Here is a 19,253-nt window from a genome sequence, read left to right on the forward strand (position 1 = left end):
TTGGAACAGAGAAGGCCGAGGGGTGACACGATTGAGGTATACAAAATTGTGAGGGGTTGAGGTAGAGTAGACAAGAGGAACCTTTTTTTCTTGGCAGAGAGTTCAAATACCAGGTGTCAGAGATTCAAGCTAAGTGGCTGAAGGAGGGGATATGAGGAGAAACCTTTTTACGCAGAGGGCAATGAGTGTCTGGAATTCTCTGCCTAAATTGGTGGTTAGGGCAGACACCTTAAACACTTAAAAAAGTATCTGGATCTGCACCTTAAGTGCTGGAAGCTTCAGGGCTATGGGCCATGTGCAGGAAGATAGGATTATAAACGGCACCAGGGTGTCATTGGGTTAGCATGGACAATGTGGGTCACATGGCCCCCTTCTGTGCTGTATCATTTCTATGGAAGAGGTTCTCCAGTTCAGTGGTTAGATTCAGGATAGACAGCTTTGATGGAAGGATTGGGGGTGGTGGATGGGGGGGGGGGGGGGGGGGGGGGGGAGGAGAGCTACCAGAGGTCAGGGCCTGAAGGTGGAAGGGGAGAGACTTTGGGGATTTTCGGGACCGGGTGCAATGACAATTGGGATAGTAATTGAGATTACGTACTGATCTTTTATTTCTCGTGAGGGATGCTTCTGTTGGTTTTACCAGTGTACAGCCAATGCCCATGCAACTCCATGTTTCAGCAGAGAAATAAAACAGGTGCCAGAATGTGGTGACAAGGGGCTTTTCACAGTAACTTCATTTGAATCCTACTTGTGACAATTGGGGCAGCATGATAGCATTGTGGATAGCACAATCGCTTCACAGCTCCAGGGTCCCAGGTTCGATTCCGGCTTGGGTCACTGTCTGTGCGGAGTCTGCACATCCTCCCCGTGTGTGCGTGGGTTTCCTCCGGGTGCTCCGGTTTCCTCCCACAGTCCAAAGATGTGCAGGTTAGGTGGATTGGCCATGATAAATTGCCCTTAGTGTCCAAAATTGCCCTTAGTGTTGGGTGGGGTTACTGGGTTATGGGGATAGGGTGGAGGTGTTAACCTTGGGTAGGGTGCTCTTTCCAGGAGCTGGTGCAGACTCGATGGGCTGAATGGCCTCCTTCTGCACTGTAAATTCTATGTAATTCTATGAATCCTACTTGTGACAATTAGCGATTTTCATTTCATTTCACGTGTTAAGCTCCATATTTGGTTATGTAAAAGGACCACAGTCTGTCAGATGTGGATACAGATGCCTTTTGTTTATCCTCATCCAATATGTGGGCAGTGTACTTCTAGTCACAAGTCTGAACACAATTCATGCTCCCATTTTGAGGCCTTAGATGATCACATGGCACTTGAAAAATGGTCATGATGCACCCAAGTCTTTCTTGCTTCGTAAGATTCAAAACTCTCATCCGGACTCAAAATGAGGGAATGAAGCTCTGTATCAGCTAAAAAAAACAAAGTGAACTTACTGAAAACAAAATAAGGAAAATTTGCCAAACTCAAACTTGCAATTCTGTCAATAGTTCTAATTAGTAAGTGCCTACGTTAAAGAGCCAGTCTTTGCTCATTACCCCATCAAGCACATGAAGGGGTGCAAACAAAACAATCCTAGAGTTAAATGTGAATCTTGCCTTCTGGCAATCACGATGGCATAATGTCTCAGTGCCTCAGACCGTCTGGCTGCAACATTCTTCTGAATCTTACCCATTCTTCCTATTGTTACATCCTACACTTTACTGAGAAAGACAAGCAGTCAATTTTCCTGCAAGAAGCACAAGGCTAATGAGGACTGACTTAGTCACTGATTTTGCCCTCCAGGTTATGCCATGTTCAATCAGGACCACCATCTGGAACACAATAGCTAATGTCAAATTTTCCCCACTCCTTCAGATCATTTTGGTAGTCATTGGGGAATTTGAAAATCATTAAAAAAAAAGCTTTAATGGAGGGTGGTAAAATTAATCTCTCCCAGAATGCATATTTTAAACCTTCTGTGACCTTTCATTCAAAGAGGGGAATTTTAGCCCCAAAAATGGGTGGGTTTGGGTTGGGTGGGTGGAACAAATGTCAAATCCCCTAACCTGCCTACCTGGTTTTAACAGAGTGGGAGCAATAGAGCGGGCAACCAAACCGCACCCAGGAGCCCGTTCACTCAAATACTTTACCTCAGACTTCAGCTCCATTTTAAGTTGAATGATGGACTGACAACTAAAGAAAGCGAGGACAGCTGCCTGGAATGGGTAAGTGCCGCTTCCTACACCACTTGCGGACAAAGAAAAGTGGACAATCAATCCTATTTCTCCCTGCCACATTTAACACCCCTTCACCGCACCCCCTCCCACCCCAAAATTCAGTCACAGCCCCCACCTCAACAATTCATTCTCTCTCCCGAGTCACAATCTCCCAGTGACCCGGCCTTTCAGATCTCCCCTCGCATTCTGATCTCTCCTTATCTGTGCTCTCTTGGCTGTGAGATCCAATCTCCCAATCACTGGCCTGTGTTCCCATACCATCCCGCCATGTCGACAAACAAAAACGCAAAAGCCACATTCTTTTTGAGCTGTCCCTGGCTCTTGCCTCCCCAAGGTCTACCCTCCCAACAGCCAGCCAGACACAATGTACCTGATTAAGATTGGGCAATGGGGCCATCTCACATAAAGAGTGAGCTAAACAGCTATCTTTAAAATGCCTCTTTTAAAAAATTAAACTACCATCGCATAATGAATGGAAGATTCCTTCCCTCTTCTCTCTCGCTCTCCTTTCTCTTGTTTACAGAGCACAAAATAAATCAGCGCCCCACCACTTTTGCCTCTCTCTCAAAAACACTCAACAATTCCCCTCCAAGCCACTCACCATCCCGACTTGGAAATATATTGCCGTTTCTCCACTGTCACTGGGTCGAAATCCTGCAATTCCTTCCAAACTGCAAGGACTGCAACGGCAGCTCACCACCAACTTCTCGAGGTCAATTCGTAATGGGCAATAAATGCTGGCCAATGCCAGCGATGCCCACATTCCATTTATGAATTTTTAAAAATATGAATTTTACCTCAGCAAATCCTTTGCAATTTTCCCTCTAGCCACTGTTAAAAGAAATAAACTGCTGAAGAGAAAGTATTCCTTAGTACATGAGGCTGACTGTTGCATCAAGGAAAATGTAACACAATGTACATGGTCGAACTGAATGACAGAATAAGTCTTTTTATTAACTGCTTTTCCTAAATTAAAGCTGTGGACAAGGAACATTTAAGAAAATGTTTTTCAAAATATTGCATTCTGATTTTTGGGAAGCTTGACACCTTTATCAAAAACAAACCTGAGCAGTTTTAAACAGGGCCATAATTTAACAGTCAAATTTTAGCTTTGGCTCACGGAATGTGAAGATATTCCCTGCACAAGAGTTCAATGAATGGCCTAACTTTATAACAAGCTGCTATCTAAAAAATACGTAGGTGAAGAGCATCTGGTGTCTTACTTTCAACAGCAGATGGCAGATCACTACAATCTGCCTGTAAATGAAGATTAACAACATATTTATTCACTTTTTAAACACCACATCTCAATTTTACTCAGGCAATCGTTCCCATTGATTAAACTTGCAATGAAAAGTGGATACATCTCAGTCGCACAGAGAACTAAAGTATCAGAGGAAGCTAATAGATGGTAAAATCCATTCAATTTCTTTAAGTAGCAAAGTTGACCAACCTCGCAAATCGTCAGTCATAAAACTCCATGTAGACAGGCATTCTGTAAATCATTTTTTTCCATTTGACTCAGCTCGTAATTCTTATCCATCCCATCAAATCGATGGGACATTTGAGTAGTTTTGCCCCACATCTTAGCGAACAAATCAAAAACTTTGTTTGAACAATATAGCCAATGAGAATAAGGGGGGAACCTCTCCACTGGCTGGAGTCATACAATGCACAAAGGAAAATAGTTGTGGTTATTGGAGTCCATATAGTCTTGGAAATGAGCAAGAACAAGAATTGGTAGATTTCTGAAGATCAGTATTTGTGATAACAAATACTTGGTTCAAGTATCATACAAGAAAATGATATTCATGGGACATATTTGGCAATACAGGAAGACGTCAACTGGAGGTGAGACAAAGATACCGCAACAGTGTTAAGAGCATGAAAGATCATCCAGGAGCCGACACAGACTCAGATCATAATCTTGTGAAAACGGAAACAGTACTTCGATCGAAGAAGATCAGAGGTGGAAAACAGTGGAACCTACAGATACTGGAGAGACTAGAAGAATAAAATGATGTAGACAAAGCAATCGCTAGAAAAGACAAGGATGCTACCGACACAAATGAGCAATGCAAATAGATTCAGGAATTTGACAATTTGAATGAACAAGTTAAAAAGAGAAACAGAAAAGGAATGGAAACAATAGTGGAAAGAGTAGTGTGACATCCTCAAAGAATTAGATAGACCAGGAAGGGTAGACATCATGGATGAAAAAGCAAAGGAGATGAGTGGCACAATGGCACAGTGATTAGTGCTACTGCCTCACAACGGCAGGGAGGTGGGTTCAATTCCTTATTTCCTCCGGGTGCGTCGGTTTTTTCATAGAAATTACAGTGCAGAAGGAGGCCATTCGGCCCATCGAGTCTGCACCGGCTCTTGGAAAGAGCACCCTACCCCCTACCCAAGGTCAACACCTCCACCCTATTCCCATAACTCAGTAACCCCACCCAACACTAAGGGCAATTTTGGACACTAAGGGCAATTTAGCATGGCCAATCCACCTAACCCGCACATCTTTGGACTGTGGGAGGAAACCGGAGCACCCGGAGGAAACCCACGCACACACGGGGAGGATGTGCAGACTCCGCACAGACAGCGACCCAAGCCGAAATCGAACCTGGGACCCTGGAGCTGTGAAGCGATTGTGCTATCCACAATGCTACCGTGCTGCCCCAGGTTTCCTCCCACAGTCCAAAGATGTGCAGGTTAGGTGGATTGTCCATGCTAAATTGACCCTTAGTGTCCACCGGTTAGATGGGGTTACAGGGATAGGGCGGGGATTGGGCCAAGGTGTGGTGCTCTTTCGGAGGGTAGGTGCAGAATCCTTCTGCACTGTAGGGATCTATGATTCTATTCCACTATAAAGGACTCATACCAAAGTCACAAAGTGTAAGGAAGGTTGTTTATTCACAAACCCAAATTAGATAAGGAAAAAATGGAAGGAGCATATTGAAGAACTATCTGCAGAAAAAAAAGAAAAAACCTAAAATGATTGCGTGAGAAGAGCGTAACGTTAACCTCAGTTTCTAGAGAATGAGATGGGAGCAGCAATAAATGAGGTAAAAACTGGAAAAGTAGAAAGACAAGTTGATTAAAAACTTAGATCAATGTTTGCTAAGCTGTGTAAAGATAATTAGTCAAGAAAAGGGCCGGAAAACATCACAATAGCAATCACCCTATGAAAGAACCTAAGGCATGTCAATGCTCTGACTTTCGTACAAATAGTCTGATAGTCCAAGCATCCAAGGTTGTATTGAGAGTTGTACCAAAATGAGTGGGTGGGAAAGAGAAGTACATCGTAAATGACCATTTTGGATTCCAGGAGAAAGAGGGACAAGAGAAGCGATCAAAGATTAATGAGTGAACGCAGTTTAGAGTTTGGACAGGAATTATATGTTTATTTCATTAACTTTGAAAAAGCATTCGATTGGATTAAGCTCTCAACTGGATTAAACTGTCAAAAATGCTGAATTACGGGGGAGGTAGGGGGGAGCAGCAAGTGGCGCAGTGGTTAGCACTGGGTCTATGGCGCTGAGGACCAGGGTTCGAATCCCGGCCCTGGGTCACTGTCCATGTGGAGTTTGCACATTCTCCCCGTGTCTGCATGGGTTTCACCCCCACAACCCAAAGATGTGCAGGGTAGGTGGATTGGCCACACTAAATTGCCCCTTAATTGAAAATAAAAAATAATTGGGTATTCTGAATGTATTTTGAAAAAACGCTGAAAGACATTGGAGTAGATTGGAGAGATAGATGACTCATAGGAAATCTGTACTTGGGATAAACAGCGACCAGGTGGCACAGTGGTTAGACAGAGAACATATAGTGCAGAAGGAGGCCATTCGGCCCATCGAGTCTGCATCGACCCACTTAAGCCCTCACTTCCACCCTATCCCCATAACCCAATCACCCCTCCTAACCACAAAGGACAATTTAGCATGGCCAATCCACCTAACCTGCACATCTTTGGACTGTGGGAGGAAACCGGAGCACCTGGAGAAAACCCACGCAGACACATGAAGAACGTGCAGACTCCGCACAGAGTGACCCAGCGGGGTATCGAACCTGGAACCCTAGCGTTGTAAAGCCACAGTGCTATCCACTTGTGCTACCATGCTGCCCATTAGCAATAACAAAGCACTTGTAGTTAGCACTGCTACCTCACAGCGCCTGCGACCCGGGTTTGATTCCAGTCTTGGGTGACTGTGTGGAGTCTGCACTTTCTCCCAGTGTCTCCGTGGGTTTGCTCCAGGTGCTCCGGTTTCCTCCCACAGTCAAAGATGTGCAGTTTGGGTGGATTAGCCATGATAAATTGCCCTTTAAGTGTCCAAAGATGTGCAGCTTAGGTAGGGTATGGGAACAGGGCTGTGGTGGGCTGAAGTAGGGTGCTCTTTCAGAGGGTCAGTATTGACTCAATGGGCCGAATGGCTTCCTTCTGGACTGTAGGGATTCTATGGTTCTATAAAAGTAGCCATCAATGAGTCAGAACCATGTGCAATTGGAAGAGGATTTCAGCAAGTGTGTCGTCTATCACCAATCCTTGCCAATATCTATGCAGAAGCAACGATCAAAGAAGTGTGTGAAGACACAATCTGGCATTAAGTTTGGGGACAAATTAAATCAGTTCGATTGGCAATAACAAAGCACTTGTAGCAAGCACGGAGGAAGGATTACAAAGACTAGCAGACAGACTAGTAACAGCAGGCATGAACCTTGGAATGAAAGTGAACATTGACAAAACCAAAGTGATGCATACTTAACAATCACCAAGAAATATTTATACATTCATAGAAGAGAACTAGAAGAGGTGCCAGAACTCAAGTATTTAGGAAGTAGATGGAAGATGAAAAAAGGAATACGAATAAGCATAGCAATGGGAAGAGGGATGTTTGGTAAGTAAGGATCAATTACTAACCAGAAAGCTGAATAAACAACTCAAAAAGTGCCTTGTAAAGGGCTTGGCTTGTAGGGATGAGCGACTTGGATCTTACAGAAAGAGACTGTCTTTCTAAATAGCTTTGAAATGTGGGTTTGAAGGAGAAGGGAGAGGATTGGCTGGGCAGAAAAAGTAACAAATGCTGAAGTACTGAAGAGGGTGAACGAACAAAGACATTTTCTGCATGTTACTAGACAGAGAGACCGGGTAAGAGACATTTTACAAGGAAACGCATTAGTAAGAGATGTCATGGAGGGAAGCTTCCAAAGAAAAAGAGGAAGAGAATATCATTGCTGTTTGGCCTGAACATTGAAGGAAGGTATTGACAAATGAAAAGACTAGCACAGGATAGAGCGACATGGAGGAGACTATGAGCCAAGGATCTGCCGTTTGAGCAAAGTACACATGATAATGATAATGATGATAATTGGAGGGCGTGCATCTTAGTTGCCTCATCAACAACCTTCCCTTCAGCATGTCAGTGAGGGTGTTCGCTGATGATTGCAATGTTCAGTTCCATTGACAACACTCCTCATTTACTGAAGCAGCCCATGTCCGCATGCAGCAAGAGCCCAGGCATCATTCAGGTTTGAGAGTGGCAAGTATCATTTGTGCCACATGTGCCAGGCAATGACGACCTCTTTTCTACTTTTAATTACAGTGCCATCACTGACTCACCCACCATTAACATTCAGGGAGTTAGTATTAACCAGAAATTTAATGAGACCAGTCACATAAATAGTCTAGTTACAAAAGCAGGTCAAAGGATTTCTACATCAGAATCATGCAGAAAGCAACTCACCTTGGCTCCCAGAACCCATCCACCATCTAAAAGGCAGAAATCAGTAACTTGAAGGAATATGCTCCACTTATCTGGAGGAGTACAGCTCTTACAACTCTAGGAGCTTAAAACCATTCAGGATAAAGCAGTCAATTTGATGGGTGCCCCATCCATCACCTTAAACATTCACGCCCGGGAAGACCAAGGCTTGCAAAATACAACCTGTTCCATGTTCCTGTTCAAATCAAACATCACTTGGAACTATATCAGCGTTCCTGCACTGTCGCTGGGTCAAAGTCATGGAACGTTCTCTCTCTCTATCCCTAACGGCACTGTGGATGTACCTACACCATGAGGTGCAATGGCTGAAGATGATGGTTCATTATTACCTTCTCTGGGCAATTAAGGATGGTAAAAACTGTTGATCTTTGAGAACTGAGCTCTGAAGAGTCATATTCGACTCAAAACTGTTTCACTTAACTGTTTCTCTCTCCACCGATGCATGTCAGCGTTTCCTGTTTTTATATCACCCTAACTAATCCAGCTGCTCAGCACCTCTATCAAACACAGCAGTCAGTAGAACTTGCAGGATAGAATGTAAAGCAAATGCATCCTTTCATTTTTTACTTTCAACCATAAATGTAACATTTTCCATCAGAACATTGATATGACTCCATTTATATTACACATATTAATTATAAATAGTATATATGTTGTTGCCATATGCAATGGATTCACTTCATAAAAATAAGGTGCATCTTATAATGTCCAAGATGATCACCGGGCGAAGAGGCTCCAATTATCATTTGTTGACTTGGAAAAACAGGGATTCTTCCCTTGGTAACAGAGAAGAACATATGAAGCTCTGATACAGGTTAAAAATGAGAAGGGGTTTTGAAAATGAAAACAAAGATAAACTATTTTTATTGCATGATCGAGTCAGTAACTAGAGACCATATATTAGAACGTGTGCTGCCCTATTAGAAACAGTGGTGAAGCAGAATACAAAATCGCTTCTCAAAGCAAAATAGATAAATCTTTGAAAGAGAACAATTTTGAAGGATATGGAGAAAGAGCAGGGGAATAGGGTAAGTGGGCGGCTAATCCAAACAGCCGATAGTGGGGTTATAGACGGTCACATTAAAGGTTCATTCAGTGCTGCATAATTCTTTGACCATGCACAACATGAATACATTTATTTATAAAGTTTGAATATATGTAATGTTACACGTTTAAGAACACAGGAGGAGTTCGTCATTCGAGCCATCAAGCCTCCTCCACCATTGAAAAAAATTATGGCTGGTAATCTAACTTTTACAGTATATTTCTCCACTCTCTCCATATCCTTTTGTGTCATTAGTATCCAGAAATCTATCAATTTCCATCTTGAACATGTTCAGTGACTGAGCTTCCACAACCCTCTAGTGCAGAGAATTACAAAGATTCACCACCCTCTGAATTAAGAAATTCCTCCTTAGAATTCCTTCAGTGGCGAAGGAGGCCATTCGGCCCATCGAGTCTGCATCGACCCTCCCAAAGAGCACCCTATCTAGGCTTACTCCCCTGCCCTATCCCCGTAACCCAGCACATTGATAATAATAATAATCTGTTATTGTCACAAGTAGGAAGTTACTGTGAAAAGCCCCTAGTCGACATATTCCGGCGCCTGTTCGGGGAAACTGGTACGGGAATTGATTATGGTTAATCCATCTAAACTGCACATTTTTGGACACAAAGGGACAATTTATCATGGCCAATTCATCTAACCTGCACATCTTTGGATAGTTTGGGGGGCGGGGGGGGTGAACCAGAGCAGCCAAAGGAAACCCATGCAGCCACGGGGAGAAAGTGCAAACTTCACACAGTCACCGAAGGCCGGAATCGAACCCGGGTCCCTGGTGCTGTGAGGTAGTAGTGCTAACCAGTGTGCCACCGTGCTGCAGTCCTGAATGGCCTGCCCCGTATTCTGAGACTCTGTCCCCTTGTTGCACTCACCAGCCAGGGGAAATATTCCGCCCTGTCCTACCCTGTAAGAATTCCTTACATTTTAATGAGATCACCTCATTCTTTGAATGACTTGACTTAGCCTAAACCTTTGACCATGTGTAAATCATATATTCCTTTACGCACCTGTTCCTTTGCTGCGATACGGAGGCTTGAAGAATTTCACAACGCCATACACATTTACAGTGACTCCATCTTTGATTTGATTTAATGGTACATAAGTATAATCCTGCATTCCAATCTGAAGGTGGCACAAAAACAACACAAGTCACAACAGGGGAATGTCATTCCACAGACTGGAATCATTCAGCACAAATTAATGGCAAATCTAAATTTAAAAGGAGACCTTGGTTAAGAGGCTGTTTGTTACATACTCCTGTCGATGTGAGGTTACAAAGGTAATTCCATTACTACAGGGAAATGTTGTTCATTACCTTTCAGTGCAAAGACAACATGAACCAACATAAAATCACCTAATGAACCTTGAGTAGCAAGGTAATAAAAAAACTGATCAAAGCCACTGATCGATAAAAGAGAAAAAAGAAATCAAGTGCCCCTGGTAGCCCTGAAGATGTAGGAAGGACTCGCTATTTTATTGTGACGAATGTACACAACTTATGAATCATGAGTATTTATACTAAACTTTCAAGTTCTACAAACGACTGTGTTTACCTTGGTTTTTCTGTCAAAAGCATTAAAACGTTTTTTTAAAAATTGATTAAATCTCATTTAGAATTCTCAAAAAATAAAAAAACACCCATGACTGAAAAATTAACCTTATTCCATATCTCTGTCCATCGATTTATAATATGCATATGTGCTTATTATTATTCAAAGCTTTTGAAGAGATGTTTGAATCTTTTAGAAAAATTGGATGTACCTACCCGCTACAGAGAAGTCCCCCAAAGTCCGCTGCTAAAAAGGAATGCATTTATATGTCTCCTTTCACCACCTCAGCTTTCTCAAAGCATCTTACGGCCTCTGATGTGCTTTTGAAATGCAGTCACTGTTGTTGTTTTGAGGAAACCATGGCAATTTGCACTCAGCAAGCTCCCACAATAACCAGGTAATTTAGTGATCTGACAGGGGGTGGGGGGTGATAAATATTGGTCAAAACCTCGGGAAGAACTCATCTGCTCTTGTTCGCATAATCCATGACATCCATTTGAGAGGAGACATGTGGACCCAATTGAACATTTCAACCAAATGATAGTGCCTCCCTCAACACTGCTATGGTGTGTCGGCCTGGATTGTGTGCTTATTTCTGTGGACTAGAACCCAGAATCTTCTGTCTCAGGAGAGAACGCTAATACTGAGCCATGGCTGTCCCTGTCCACTGAATGCTAAAAATTCTTGCCTGGCTTGAGAAATGACCAGTCTGCAACCGTGATGAAAAATCTCAACATCAAAAACATAACGGGGCAGCACGATAGTACAGTAGTTAGCACTGCTGTCTCACAGCGCCAGGGTCCCGAGTTCGATTCTGGCATTGGGTGACTGTCCGTGCAGAGTTTGCAGATTCTTCGCGTGTCCGCGTGGTTTTCCTCCGGATGCTGCAGTTTACTCTCACATTCCAAAGATGTGCAGGCTAGGTGGATTGACCACCATGACAAATTGCCCCTTCAGAGTGGAGTTACCGGGCGGGGAATTGAGCCTCGGTAGGGTGGTCTTTCGAAGTGTCGGTGCAGACTCGATGGGCCAAATGGCCTCTTTTGACAGAGAGCCGAGCCCATGAAAAAGGCCAGATGAGGACACCGAAGAACAACGGCCCAACCCAAAGAGAGTCCACACTTGACGCAGTAGCTCACGACGAACTGCGTCACCCCACCCGCACCCCGTGATGGCCCACGGTGATCATGAATTGTGTAACACTACTGCAGCAATCTACTGTTTCTTGTCCACTTACCATGTGATAGCAGGAGTTGTTCGACATGTGTTAAATAAAATCACATCTTATTGCTTTCTCTATGTACACAAGGGAAACCTTGCTCCATCTTATCCAAATACCGAGACTGCTTTGTAGCAAATTGAATAAATTGCTCTTGTGCCACATTTTGGCCTGGGGTGCATCATCATTTGCACTTATTAAAACTGAAAATAAAGTTGTGCTTCTAATAGATGAGGACATTGTCCATGCACCAACCTTTTATAATATCATGAAATGAAAGCATTAGCAGCGTCCTAGCGCCACAAGCAAAACCCATCACTTGGATTGCCAGATGACATGTATTTTGAAAATCAGTTACAAGTTGTTGGCATTTTTGTAATTTCTCTTCAAAATGCAGCTCACACAAGGGGCGAAATTCTCCGACCCCCAGCAGGGTCGGAGAATCGCCTGGGCGCGCCTAAAATCCTGCCCCCGCCGTGGCAGAGATTCTCCGCCACACGGGAAGTGGCGGGGGCAGGAATCTCGCCCCGCCGATCGGAGAGGCCCCTGCGGTGATTCTCCGGCCCGGATGGGCCGAGGTCCCGCCGCTGGGAGGCCTCTCCCGCCGCCGAGGTTTAAACCACCTCTGAAACGGCGGGCTCAGCGGCGCGAGCAGGCCCCCCGGGGTCCTGGGGGGGGGGGGGGGGGGGGCGGGGGGGCGATCGGACCCCGGGGGGTGCCCCCACGGTGGCCTGGCCCGTGATCGGGGCCCCCCGATCAGGGGCCGGGCCAGTGCCCTGGGTGCACTATGTTCCTCCGCAACCGCCACGGCCTCCACCATGGCGGAGGCGGAAGGGAACACCACATCGCGCATGCGCCGGCAGTGACGTCAGCGGCCGACCGGCGAAAGCCTTTCGGCCAGCCCCGGTCCCGGGGGCGCCGGGTGTTTGCGCCAGTCTTCTGGTGCAAACCGCTCCGGCGCGGGGCTGGCCCCCAAAGGTGGGGAGAACTCCCCACCTTTGGGGAGGCGCGACCCCTGAGTGGTTGGCGCCACTCCCCTACTCCGGCACCCTCCGTCACGCCGGGTAGGGGAGAATGCCGCCCAAGGTTTCCAACCACAGTTGAAGGCAGAGTGTAAGTGACATGCTAATCGCATTAAGGGGTTGGGGCAAACATGAAACTGGAAGTCTTTTTTGACTTTATTCGTTCATGGGACTTGGGTATCGTGGGCTGGGGCCAATTTATTGCACATCCCTAATTGCCCGGTTAAGTGTCAACTATGTTGCTGTGGACCTGGAGTCACATGTAGGCTAGACCAGGTAAGGACAGCAGATTTCCTTCCCTAGTGAACTAGATGGGTTTTACGCCAATGGTTTCACGGTCTCCCTTAGACTTTTAATTCGAGATTTTTATTGAATTCAAATTTCACCATCTGCAGTGGCGGGATTTGAACCTAGTCCCCAGAGCATTACTCTGGGTCTCTGGTTTACTAGTTCAATGAAAACACCACGATGCCACTGCCACAATCAGATCAGCCGCAATCTTCTAAAATGGCGGAGCAGGCGCAAGAGACCGGAGGGTCCACTCCTGCCAACTGCTGTGTGGTGTTCTGATGCTGGTGCAGAAAACTAGGCAGGAATCTTAATTCATAGCATCAACTCTACTAGTGCTGTAAAACGCTCAGAATAGGCATCAAGATTCAATTCAGTAAAATTATCTTTCGAATCAAAATTGCTTGAAGGTAAACAAACATGTCCTATTTGTGTATCTGACTGCATGGCAAACTAAGTACATTGCTATAAAGAAGCATTGAAAATATTCCACACAAAGGTTTGAGGCACAATTGGACAGTTTTAAAAATGCAGCCTCGGGCAGACTAGAGATTTTGCACAACGGGTTACCAAGCAAAAAAGACGAACGTCTACTGACTGGAGATGGTCTCAACATCTCCCTGTTGTGCACTTGGGAATCAAATCTGGATTCAACACAAAGGTTTTCCTGCCATTTTGGTACCGACACATATTCAAAATCACTTTATATTCATGGGCGCCCGGTAATATAACAGCAATCACACATCTAGCAGATCAATTTGAATTAACAGCAATGTTTCATTCAAACTTACTGCGATGATTTTAGCTTTGATCATGCTTATAGTGCTTCAGGATATCGGTTTAGGCTTGGAGCCAATCGCCAATATTTTTCAGCCAAATCAATCAGACTTTTCAAGGGATGTTCAAGTTTCACTGCTGTGGAATTTGCAGGAAGTTTAGAATCAGTGCTTGCATTGCCAGAGTAGGGACCCTGATCCACAAGCTCACAACTACTCAATATTCAACACATCACACCTTTCAATATTGTCGCCTTTCTGTAATCTTTTTAGCAAGGGCCGCCAATTCTCTTGTATTTGTGGAGAATTCTCGCACAGAAGATCGTAATATGCCTCTAATCCCCTCTATTTATCTTTGCTGCATATCACAGGAGAGTGAGGCATTGTGAGACTGTGGAAACACAGCTATCCAAGCATCCAGGGGAACAGAGAAAATCATCTTTGAAATTGATAAACTCCGCAGTGATAATAGACATCTTCCTTTAGCGCACCGAATAGCGGATTAGCTTTGCCACCCCCAGCTTTCTCTCCTCTTTCACTTGCAAATCCACAAACAGATGGGTTGTGAAAGCAAAGAGATACAGAAATAGAGCGGTAGGTGCCTCACGACTTTAATTCTCACAGCTAGAAATCGTCCACTTTATGACAGCTCTGCTTGAGATCTCCAGTGCAGTGGAATGTTATCTATTTGTTATCGTATCCTGTGTGTTACAATTTTACTCCGTTGATTTACCTGCAAAGGAGGGATTGTTTAAGTTATTCATCCATTTTTCTGTAAAGTTCAGCTGGCTGTGGGCTACATGGTTGATATTTTGCTTGCTTAGTTTGCTTTGCTTAGCCACTAAATCACTGTTGTTTCTGGGTGACCAGGAACTAGGCCTTTCAATTTGCCTTATTCAGTCTTAAGCGATACTTGTGAACAATAGTTGCAGTGAGCAATAATCCCCTGTGCCTGCATGCAACTCCTTCACCTCATGCAACAATACTGGATGGCTTGAGGAAGCGGTGTGTTCCAGCAAGTGATGAGCTATCGACCAGATCCAGTGTACTCATTAAACACACACAAAGCAAGCTACAATCGCTCACTGCAGACAGCAATGTATTCAATAAAGCAGTGTTTTACAAACTTTCTTTCCTAGGACCCAACTTTGCCAAGCAGCCGACCTTCGGACCCATGCCGGCCTACCATCGCAACTCACTCCACGCTCGTTTGCCTTTGCTAAACCAGGGGCTGGTCTAGCACAGTGGGCTGAATAGCTGGCTTGTAATGCAGAACAAAGCCAGCAGCGCGGGTTCAATTCCCGTACCGGCCTCCCTGAACAGGCGCCGGAATGTGGTGACTAGGGACTTTTCACAGTAACTTCATTGAAGCCTATTGTGACAATAAGTGATTATTATTATTTAATGCGAAAGGGGAGCCAGCGTGACCCTTACGATCATACTCCAATCAGGTTCGCAGGAGGAGAGGGCAATGTGCCTATTGGGTGCAGAGTTCAGCCAGTTCCTTTGTGCCGTCTTTATCTTTGTGTGAACAGAAAATCCAACCTTGCACATATAGGTCAATGTGAAGGGCAATAGCAACAAAATGCTTGATTTACTCAGCACTAGATACTTTTGGGAGCTGCTACTCCAGAATGCTGATGGGCTTTTGGCGGTTTTTTAATGTGCCGTTACAATCAAGATACAGAAGCGTCGTCTTTTCATTTGGAGTTGGCTGTAAGTTAATAACTGACTCTGGGGTCCCAACCCCTAAAGAAACTTTTCACCCACCACTTTTCTTTCAAAATCTCGCATTTTACAGTACTTCTCTGCATATAACACACATGGGCTTTGCATCCTTATTTACACTGACACAATTGACAAAACCATACCTTAAGAAATCATCTTTATATTGCTTTGTTCCCGAGTTAAGTTTCTTCCTTGTAGGCTGTTAACCAGAGGCTCTTGACCTCTGCACAGAGCTAACACTAGCACTGCTCTAACCTGCCCTTGACTCTCCTGATCATCTCTCTCCAGCATATTCTGATGTGAGATACACTGCCTATTTGTATCTGTGGCCATCTCTTTTTTGTAAGAAAACGATTCACCTTCATAGTCCTCTTACCTTGCTTGCCAGCAGCTAGAACATGGAGGAATCTCACCTCCGTGATTTGGCAGCAAAAGCACGTACGTACAGGGTGCTTTATCCACTCATTACTGCCACTTCTGGCCGGAAGACTGTACACAGTCTCCTTTCTTCTCATTCAAAAGGCAATGGCCGCCACGATCAATAAAAATGCGGATGGCGGCCATTGAGCGCTTCTCCCATGATTAGTAATAGCACTACTTGTCGCTCCGCCACTCTCCAGACGCTCACCTGCAACCCACCCATGGGTCGCAAACGCACTTTGAAAAAGCCTCCATTACTCCGTTAAATAATAGAGCAAAACAAAAAGAGCCAAATGCAAACCAAGCCGCAGATACCCAAAATAAAAAAAGAGAATGCTGGAAATGCTCCTCAGCACATCAAGCTTCATCGATGGGGCGAGAAACAGAGTTTCATGTCAAGTCTTCTTTATCAGGATCATAGCAACTGCGTACAAGTTTGAAAGTCATAGAATCCCTCCAGTGCAGAAGGAGGCCATTCAGCCTATTGAATCTGCAGCGAACATCTGAAAGAGCACACCACCCAAATTCAGTCCTCCAACCTTTCCTAATAACTGCTTATAGAGTCATGGAATCATAGGGTGATACCGGACAAGATGGCCATTCAGGCCATGGCACTTGCACCAAACCTTTGAAAGAACCTGTTCATTTAGTCCCTGTGCCCTCATCTTGCCCTATGACCCTCTTATTTTATTTATAGATCCAATTCCCTTTAGAATGCTGTTACTGAATCTGCTTTAGCCACACTACATTCCAGGTCAGACTAAATTGCTGAAACTAATGGCTCCTCCTCTCACTCCAGTCCCTCTGCCAATGACCTGGATCAAATCTGTCAGTTGTTGACTCGCCTGCTGGTGGAATCTAACTAACTGACTGGAAGAATGAGGAGTCAGCTCATTGAAAAATTTAATGTTTTTAAGGGGGTTGCCAGGGTCGAGGCTGAGAAAATGTCCCGTTGGAAAAACTAGAACACCGGGTCACAGAGTCACAATATGTTATTTAGCAGAGAGGTGAAGAGACGTCTCTTCACTCAAATGGTTGTGTACCTTTGGAATTCTCTAACCAGAGGCCTATGAATGCTCAGTCATTAGGCATACTCAGGTAGAGATCGATTTCATTTTGGTATTAAGGATATGGGGATACAGGGCAGCACGGTGGCCTAGTGGTTAGCACAACCGCCTCACGGCGCTGAGGTCCCAGGTTCGATCCCGGCTCTGGGTCACTGTCCGTGTGGAGTTTGCACATTCTCCCCGTGTCTGCGTGGGTTTCGCCCCCACAACCCAAAAATGTGCAGAGTAGGTGGATTGGCCATGCTAAATTGCCCCTTAATTGGAAAAAATAATTGGGTAATCTAAATTTATAAAAAATAAAGGATATGGGGATAGTATGGAAAGATTAAGATGACTAAGGGCCAAATGGTCAACTCTAGCTCCCATTCGTATGTCTTATGTCTAGTATGGTGCCCTTTAAGAGTCACGTGACCGGTAGGGCGAATCGAGCTGGAGCATGCGAATCCTGGGGTCGAGCATGGGTTTTACTGTTACTCAAGAGTTTGGAGTCATGGAGTAACAGCCTGGATCTCACCCTCCACAAATAGTTATTTGCCTTAATAAACCATTTATTCGTTAATCTACTTGGTTGTTGCTCGTCTTTCAACATATTACATTTGCCGATGAGGATCACTGGAAGTGCCTTGCTAATGCTGCAAAGTTCGGGAGAGCAGAACTCATGTGGAAGCCTTTCCTTTGAAGCAACCTAGTTCAGCAGTTTGAGAGTGTGACAATGTCCTTTTGGGAAACCTGAGCCATTCAATCCAAACATGGCTACGTGTCCAACACCTGCCCCATTTCTCTTAACGTCACGGCCATACAAAGAAATAGTTAGCAGGGACATTAAAGAATCCAATACCTTAAAGGAGACATTACAGGTCGCCCATGCTGTGGAAAGTGCCGAAAGGGGGGCAATGGAACTGCAGAGCGTGCAAGTAGGCAAGGTCCACAATGTTTGGCGGGAAGTTATTGGCCAGGGATGAAGGCGCAGAAAGTAATGAGCAAAGAGGTGCGGAGCAAAAGAGAATGCAGAGATATAGGAAATTTGGTCCACAAACCAAGAGCTATGATGAATGCTTCCAGTGTGGGGGTCCCCCCCCCCCCGGAGAGATGTGAATTCAGGGAAGCTCCATGTTATGTCTGCAATAGGAGGGGGCACATTAGGAGCAAGTGCAAGACTGGCAGAGCCTACAAAGGGCCAAAAAAAAATTTCTATCACCAGTACACAATGTTGAGAACAACGCTGAAAACAAATCTGAAGTGCACAGTTTAAACTTTCTTTAAAAATAAATTTTTAAGTACCCAATTCATTTTTTCCAATTAAGGGGCAATTAAGCATGGCCAATTCATCTACCCTGCGCATCTTTGCGTTGTGGGGGTGAGACCCATGCAGACACGGACAGTGACCCAGGGCCGGGATTGAACCTAGGTCCTCGGCGCAGTGAGGCAGCAGTGCTAACCATTACGCCACCATGCCGCCCCCATGTACAGTTTAAATAACATTAAGGTGGGCAAGACGGGCCCAATTACAATTGTGTTAATGGCAAAAGAGCCACTTGGAATGGACGTGGAAACGGGTACTCTTACAGTGGTCGGTGAGCAAATGTATCCGGTGGGATTCTCAGTCGGTGGGATCCTCGGCTTCACCAGCAGCGCACCCACGCCTGTGGGTTTCCCGACAGCCACAGGTGTTACATCTGCCAAGTTGCAAATGGGGCAGTTGCATCAGAACACGGTTGGATCTGATATTTCCGAATTTGGCGGGAAAGGTGGAGGTAAAGCAGAAAACGCAGTAGAAGCATCATGACTTGAGAAAACCTGAAAGAACATTTGAGGTGGACAACTTGGTTTATGTGAGGAAATTTGATGTTGGTTCAGATTGGTTCCCTGGAATGGTCATGGCCTGAAAAGGCCCAGTTCTGTATGCGATAGATATCCAAGGGAAAATGGTGAAGAAACACCTGGACCTTTTGAGGAGGAGGGAATCACACACAGAGCCAGTGGGGCAGTCCATCCCTAGTGTGTCTGGCAGTGATATGGCTACAGATTAAAGTAATGCTGCAGCAAGCTACTCGGGGTGAGTGTTCCAGGGGGAACTGGAGAAACTCTTTGCACGGACACATCTTCACAAGTCGA

The 19,253-nt window shown here is 44.9% G+C and overlaps 1 protein-coding gene and 1 long non-coding RNA gene across 3 annotated transcripts in view; one reads left to right on the forward strand and one right to left on the reverse strand.

The window, feature by feature from the left end:
* pot1 (protection of telomeres 1 homolog) overlaps window positions 1–19,253 on the reverse strand; it is a 280,862-nt gene that overhangs the window by 226,347 nt on the left and 35,262 nt on the right. Inside the window, exon 5 of the mRNA XM_038780902.1 lies at window positions 10,076–10,190. Coding sequence (XP_038636830.1) covers window positions 10,076–10,190 — 115 coding nt within the window. The remainder of the gene's footprint in view (window positions 1–10,075; window positions 10,191–19,253) is intronic.
* The window catches only part of LOC119955057, a 221,798-nt gene that overhangs the window by 119,829 nt on the left and 82,716 nt on the right, over window positions 1–19,253 (forward strand). The window lies entirely within an intron of this gene.

The sequence above is a fragment of the Scyliorhinus canicula genome, chromosome 20, assembly GCF_902713615.1.
Source record: "Scyliorhinus canicula chromosome 20, sScyCan1.1, whole genome shotgun sequence".
Classification (NCBI taxonomy): domain Eukaryota; kingdom Metazoa; phylum Chordata; class Chondrichthyes; order Carcharhiniformes; family Scyliorhinidae; genus Scyliorhinus; species Scyliorhinus canicula.